The 7,967-nt window shown below is 39.7% G+C and overlaps 1 protein-coding gene across 2 annotated transcripts in view; it reads left to right on the top strand.

Annotated features, from left to right (window-relative positions):
• The first annotated feature begins 3,273 nt into the window (after window positions 1–3,273).
• LOC108972029 (venom serine protease-like) overlaps window positions 3,274–7,967 on the top strand; it is a 91,850-nt gene continuing 87,156 nt past the window's right edge. For both annotated transcript variants that reach the window (XM_018938455.1, XM_018938458.1), the window contains exon 1: window positions 3,274–3,639. In XM_018938455.1, the coding sequence (XP_018794000.1) occupies window positions 3,375–3,639 (265 nt within the window). In that variant the 5' untranslated portion in view covers window positions 3,274–3,374. The remainder of the gene's footprint in view (window positions 3,640–7,967) is intronic.

Here is a 7,967-nt window from a genome sequence, read left to right as displayed (position 1 = left end):
GTCCTTCCAACGGAGTGGAGGTCTTCCCTTTCCTCTGGTTCCCCCTGCAGGTACAGCGTCGAAAACTTTCAGAGATGGAGTATTTTTGTCCATTCGGACAACATGACATAGCCAGGATAGCCGCAGACTTTTAATTCGCTGAACTATGTCAATGTCATCATATATCTCGTACAACTCATTGTTCCATCGAATGCGATGTTCGCCGTGACCAACGCGCAAAGGACCATAAATCTTTCGCAGAACTTTTCTCTCGAAAACTCGCAACGTCGACTCATCAGCTGTTGTCGAGAGCGGATTTTGCTTCTCAATTGCCTACTCAGTCCGAAGTAGCACCTGTTGGCAAGAGTTATCCTGCGTTGGATTTTTAGTCTGACATTGTTGGTGGTGTTTACGCTGGTTCCAAGATAGACGAAATTATCTACAACTTCAAAGCTATGACTGTCAACAGTGACGTGGTTTGATGACAGGAGATATTTCGTCTTGCCCTCGTTCACTGCCAGACCCATTTGTGTTGCTTCCTTGTCCAGTCTGGAGAAAGCAGAACTAACGGCGCGGGTGTTGAGGCCAATGATATCAATATCATCGGCATACGCCAGCAGCTGTACACTCATATCGAAGATGGTACCTTCTCTATTTAGTTCTGCAGCTCGAACTATTTTCTCCAGAAGCAGGTTGAAAAAGTCGCACGATAAGGAATCGCTTTGTCTGAAACCTCGTTTGGAATCGAACGGCTTGGAGAGGTCCTTCCCTATTCTGACGGAGCTTTTGGGGCTCCTCAACGTCAGCTTACTCAGCCGTATAAGTTTTTCAGGGATACCAAATTCAGACATCGTAGCATAAAGGCAGCTCCTTCTTGTGCTGTCGAAAGCAGATTTAAAATCGACGAAGAGGTGGTGAGTGTCGATTTTCYTTTCACGAGTCTCTTGTTGATTTTCCTGGTCTGAAGCCACACTGATAAGGTCCAATCAGTTTGTTGTTTGTGCTTTCATTTTTCAGACAATACGCTCCATCGAACCTTATATGAAATGTTGAGGAGACTTATCCCGCGGTAGTTTCCGCAGATTGTGGGGTCTCCTTTTTTGAGGATTGGGTATGGCACACTTAAATTCCAATCATTGGGCTTGCTTTCGTCCGACCGTATTTTACAAAGAAGCTGATGCATGCTCCTTATCAGTTCTTCGCCGTGTTTGAATAGCTCGGCGGGCAATCCATCGGCCCACGCCGCTTTGTTGTTCTTCAGGCGGGTAATTGCTATTCGAGCTTCTTCCTGGTCGGGCATTGGAACGTCTGCTCCATCGTCATCAATTGGGGAATCGGGTTCGCCTTCTCCTGGCGTTGTGCGTTCACTGCCATGCAGAAGGCTGTAGAAGTGTTCCCTCCATAATTTAAGTATGCTCTAGGCRTCGGTGACTATCAGCCTCAACCCATTTGGGGATGTGGTGGCTGAATTTACCGACCGTAGTGACTTTGATATCGTGGCGGGGGCAGCTCCCATAAATGCTTTCCAAGCATTCATAAAATTCATCTTTGGTCACATCGTCCTTCTCTTCCGTCGGGGGGTGGGCGCAAATCAGCGATATTTTGAAGAACCTCGCTTTGATGCGGATTGTGGCTACACGTTCATTCACCAGAGTGTATGATAGTACTCGACGACGGAGTCTCTCTCCCACCACGAATCCCAAACCAAACTTGCGCTCCTTTATATGGCCACTGTAGTAAATGCCACAAGGACCTACTCGTCTCTGTTCATGTCCCGTCCATCGCATTTCTTGGACATCGGTGATATCAGCCTTTATTTTTACGAGGACATCAACCAGCTGGGCAGCGGCASCTTCCCAATTAAGGGACCGGACATTTTAGGTGTATGCCCTCAAATCATAGTCCTTAATTCATTTGCCATGGTCCYCATCAAAAGGGGGTCTCTCATCCAAGTTTGTTGCGTTTTCATTGGGGTGGTTTTTTCATGTGGCGGGTCCCAAACCCAGCGCACAACCCTATACAGGGAATGTTTCGCCTTCTCACTTTAGCTCGCCTTCAAACGGATGTTCTTAGGCTACCCAGAGGATACTTGGTCAAGGACCGGAAGTCGTGAGCTGCTTGAGTCATATGTAAAAGAATCGTTTCTGGCCACTCCCAAGTGAATGGCGATCACGTGGCGATGCGTGAACTTCTACACATGACTCCATCCTCCTGTGGCAACTATATGTTACAGTTAACCGATCTGAACAATTTTTTTGGCGAGTACATTGTTGTTAGAAAATAATCTGTACCAAATTTCGTGAATATATCTTATCAAATGCAAAAATTTTCCATACCAGCACTAGATTCCGATCGTTCAGTTCGTATAGCAGCTATATGCTATAGAAGCCGTTCTGAACAACTTTTTCGTATATTACATTACTATCTTATAAAATAACGTGTGCCAACTTTTGTGAATATACATTGTTGAATGTGAAAGTTTTCCATATAAGAACTTGTTTCCGATCGGTCAGTTTGTATGGCAGCTATATATTATAGTGGTCCGATATCGGCAGTTCCAACAAATGAGCAGCTTCTGGCAGAGAAAATGACGTTTGAAAAATTTCGAAACGATATCTTAAAAACTGAGGGACTAGTTCGTATATATACAGACAGACGTACGGACATATCTAAATCGACTCAGCTCAACATAGTGATCATTTTATATATACTTTATAGGATCTCCGACGCTTCCTTCTGGATGTTACAAACTTCGTGACAACCTGTTCAGGGTATAAAGAATCAATTGCACAATGTGTATATTACAAATTAATATTTGGGAACACTCGTGTTCTTGAAAGATTAGACGAAATTCAAAACTCATTTACCAATATATTATATACAATACAAGAACAGAAATAACGGCGAAATGTATTTGTGTATACGCAATATAACAGCAGTTACAGGGTTCTTTTGGTAAAGCGCAAGAATACGAAAATTAAATTGGGTCCTGGTAGAGCATGTTTTGTAGCCATTGCTTACGCTCCATCTTGACAGGCAAATTTTATAGCATACTAACCGTCAAATCTATTGCCATTAACGGTATTCTAAACTCTTTACAAGATAAGTATTTCTTAGTAGGTCTGACATTGCATTTTACCAAACTCTCATATAAGTATAATATTACTTTTTCTCGCTGTATTATTATTAAATGTTCTTCTCCAATCTAATTATTACTATAACTATTTTTTTTTTAATATGTATTAAATTTTTTGTTTAAGTTATTTAAAAATAAATTTTATATTATATGTATATTTTAACTGGCATTCTATTTTAGATTTATGYCGCCCTGAGTGCGTTTTTATATTCTTTATAATTTTTGTTTGTAAAACAAATTAGGGCAAAATGCACGTAAGATGAAAATGCGTAGTCGACTAGCAGTATTAATACTATTTTTTGGGGAATTTATTTTTGCAAATAATGAATTAACAAACAGTGAGATTTCTTATTCTAAAGAAAGATTGAAAAACACAACAAATGCCTTAACTGCAGATAGAAGTGGAAAATTTCTTTTCGATGCAATATTTCGAATCAGCTCAAGCATTACCAATGCTTTCGGATATGAAGGAGAAGAATACTCTGATTACAATGAAGATATCAATATAAAGACTTGCGAATGTGGTAAGTACATTTATATGTAATGAAATGCCACAGTAATTAGAACCAAATATGAAAATGATGTTCGAATATTTAAAAGTAACAACTCCCTAAACATTGGGGATAACGCGAAGATTTACCTGATGATGTATAAATTGAGAAGAGAAGTAGTGAAGTAAAATAATAAACATATTGCCGGCTATGTTAATGTAGTGTTGGGGATCAGCTTGAGTAATAACTCATTGAGTGTGTTCCATATTTACCAACAAAATGTGTGAAAAAATTTACGTAAGAACTAGAGTTGCAAAACTATCATTAGTCAATAGTCCACCCTGAAAAAGACTAAAAAAATTAACATAGTTACATACGAAATTTTTCGTTTTTCTTTATAAATCAGAGTTGAGGAGTAAACGAGCAACTTAAGTTTCCGCTTTTTCCTGTTTTTGTTTAAAAATAGTAGTTTGTTAACGTTTATAACTTTTGTTCTGTTCTCCTATCTGATATTTCCTGTCTTCGATTTCTCTACTCGTTTCTGCACTCTTGTAATAAAAATACATGTAAAAGGTATCGAATTCAATAGAAACAAGAGAGTATGTGGTTACTTAATTATAGTGGATTAATTTTTGCTTTGAATGCTACCAAGCTATATTTTGCATATTTTAGATCAGTGTTACTATTGTGAATAATTGAATGAAGATACATTTTTCATTTTTTTTTTTTTGGTATTTTAAAACTTAAGACGTAAAATCATTTTATGGAAAACAAAATTAAAGGGTTATTGGAACGTTTTTTTTAATGCGAAGAAAATATGCACATATTTCAGCATGAGCGCTATCCGTTTGAGTGATACCAGTTAGAGAATCTGGTGTAGTTTGTTTGATTCGCCGTCATTTCAGAAAATTAGAAATTTTCTCTTCCAAAGCATCCAACACATAATTAAAGGGTAAAAATAGCAAAATTTAATAATTTGTTTACTATTTTAAAAAATTTCTATACTTACGAATTAGAAGCCAAGCCAATACTGAAAAGATGGTTTTGATGCTACCATCCGTGTAAGCCACCTATAGTTAAAATATCGATTAGTACCCAAAAGCGCTATCAGATATTCCCGTTAAGGTTTATATATGTTTTTTAAGGTACAGTAGGCAATTCTAATTATAACTAATATGCCCGTGTGCATCTTCATCCCTTTCGTACGCATTGAGCTTATGAGTTGAAGGGCGCGTGTGGGCGTTAGTTTCCGCGCTAATTTCTTCAGTGCTCTGCAATTTCAGCTGCCGTAACTTCCTGGAGTGTTATCCAGAGTGATTACCAGACTAGGTGACTTGACTCATTACGATAAATTTTGCAGTTTTATGAAAATTGTTGCTGAGTATAGTATCGACATATGTATACTATTGATAGTCAAAATAAAAAATAAAACTATCGATATTAACGATAGTTCCCTCAATTGTTCTGCAGCTCTATTAAGAAGAAGTGAATTGAATTTTAGAMCAGATGTACGCAACATTTATACAACGCAAGTTTACGACCACCGCTCATGCCATAGAGCCAGCATCGTCAAAATAAACAATCAAGTTTTTGGGCACAACGGCATTAATTCGAAAAAATAGAATAAAAGGAAAATGCATGAAGAGAAAGCATCACGTTTTATACGTAAATTGTAATAGCAGAAACACGTACGACCCATCTTATGGTCGCACAATGTAAGTGAACAGTGACAAACGCTACTCCCTTCTCTCTTTGACGTAGGATGACGTGAGAATTCACGGCATTTTCATTCTTGCCGTAGAAACCTGTCAGCTGATTGCTCTCTCACAACCCAGGGTTGCCAATAACTAAATACTGTTGTAATTATCAACTTTTATAATTCAATCTGTTCAATATGTTTCAATATGTTTGAAATTTTCTTAAAATAACTCAAAATCAGAGCCGAATGCTATTATTTATAAATATATAAAATCTTTTTAATAGTTTTGTTAAAAGGCAGCAATGTTTAAGTAGATGCCCACTTTCACCTTTTGTCTTTTCCCACTTACCACTTCCACTTCTTTAACTAAAACACCCGGTTTGTTTGTAAAGATAATTTAAGTTTAATTTAATTGGATAGTTTAAATTATTTACAATTGTGGAAAATGAGGTTCRCGTTATTTTTAATTTCAATTAAACAATATTGCGGAATGCTATTTGACGATGGCGTGTGTGGATGTGCTCTCGCGTGTGGGTGGTGTTGATGTGTGGGTCCTGTGGAATGTGGATTCTACGTGGGTGGTKTATTAGTGTAGTGGCGTTATCTCATTTAGCCATCCCGGCCCCCCTAGGCGAATATTCAGCCTAGCAATCTCTGTAGTTGCTGGAGAGTTGCAACTACGTTGCTGACTCCCGTGGCGAGGCGATGCTGTGGCGCTTTTGGACGACGGCTGKTTGGTGCAACGTGGTGCGGACGCCATTGATGAGGCTCAGGCCGGGCTGCATTGGTCTGGCGTCGTACCATCCGGGTTGATTGCCTTAATCTACCTGTGCTTGAGGCAGCTGGCCGACGTACATCTCGTCGTGGGGTCCTGTGCAGCAGCGTCTGATGTGGTCTGCCGCACCTGTGACATAAATCGTCGGAAGCGTACTCCTGCGTCAAGAGCCCACAGTGATGTAGTCGGTGTTTCCGGTGACATAGCGGGCATCGTATACGACGCTTTTGCGGATAGCGTTGATGGGGCTGCTCGTGAGCCACTACCAAAAGCGGAAGTTGATGCAGTAGCATTGGTTGGGCGGGGCATTGGGATAGGCCCAGTACGTGCCACGTTTATTGCTGACCGAACATTTGGGGTTGKTGTCCACGTCCATCTTGATCTCTGTAAAAAAATGTACTTGAATATGCATGGAATGTGCGATTGTGAATTCACCTAAAATCGTGAAATTGTCTACCTASCGCCTGAAATACGCATCGCATGGCAAAATGTATAAAACAAAAGTTATTTGTCACGTCATTTGCTACCGAAATGGTATGTTATCATGGCCGTAGGACGAACCGTTCCCGAGATACGAGCGAAAATGCAGCGCGCCACAGCGCAAGGTGAAAATTGTCTTGCGGCCACACTTCTTGATGTTGATTTCGGCGAGTGCTATCACTCACATTCATTCACCTACGCCAAATTTAAATTTAGACGGAAATGTCTTGTGTTTGGCATATATCCGTACAATCTCTCTGAGTCCSAGGTTCCTATTTACCAGGATGTTCTTTTGTGTTACCAGTTTGAAAGATTTCGTATAGGGCGACTCCGAGGCGACAACTACGAACCTAGGAGTAAAAAGGTTACAGAAATAGTTGCGGAAAAGGTTAAAAATACTTTCAAAAAGTCATCTATTCTGTTAGTTTTAACACACCAGAGTTGTACAAATGCTCACCACATACCATAAMAAATTTCTGACTCTTAAACAAATGTTTTTAAATAACCCAATAGGGTTGAGCTCTAAAAGAGACGACTTTGTCTCTTCTGCCGGAAAATTATTTGACATCGGTGCTTATAAATGCATTTATTTTCTTCTTGCACTTGTCCAAAGGAAAGGAGAGTTCCTATTAATGAACAACCATTTCCCTTGGACCAGAGAACCAGAAGAATTGGTCGCTTTGGAAGTGTTGACCTACCTGAAACAAAAAAGATTACGAAGAAAAATGTATAGAAAAGCGTTCGAAACGTCATTCAACATCAACACTTACAAGAAAAGTATCAGCTAGAACCCGTGACCACTGAGATCAGCGTCTCATACAGACGACAACAATGTAGGTGCGTCGCACGTGGATTCTTCCAAAAACGATGCTGATGATGAATTTTCTCTTTCATCCTCTAAAACCAAACAAAACACACTAGTATTAGAACACACTGCTTTAGATGCCCAAAGATTTGAAGTAAGGGATAGAGCAGCGGCCTTGATTGTTTCATCTGCTTTTCTGGATGCCAAAAAAGCAGGTTTAATAACGGAGGATCAGTCTAGCTYTGTCACTGACAAATGAAAGATTAGTCGCTCAAAAAAAAGTGTTGGAGCTAAGCTCCAAAACACCGAAATTATGGACTCTGTATATGGGCTGTTTTTTGACGGCGCAAAGACAATACACTTACACAAGTCAGCGAAGGTGAAAAGTACTACCGCGACACTGCCAAAGATTAACTTATTTCTCTTATAGCGAAACCTGGTTTTCATTACTTTGGCCACGTTACCTCTCTTTCCGTTTCAGCTGAGGAAGAGACGCAAGCTATATGGCAACATCTACAAGATAATTTAGTTGGTGTGGAACATCTAGAAGTGGTCGGTGCTGATGGCACCAACACAAACACAGGTTGGAAAGGTGGAATCAT

The sequence above is a fragment of the Bactrocera latifrons genome, unplaced genomic scaffold (assembly GCF_001853355.1).
Source record: "Bactrocera latifrons isolate USDA-ARS-PBARC rearing strain unplaced genomic scaffold, ASM185335v1 scaffold_370, whole genome shotgun sequence".
In the NCBI taxonomy this organism is placed as follows: domain Eukaryota; kingdom Metazoa; phylum Arthropoda; class Insecta; order Diptera; family Tephritidae; genus Bactrocera; species Bactrocera latifrons.
This window is presented reverse-complemented; position numbering and strand designations above follow the sequence as displayed.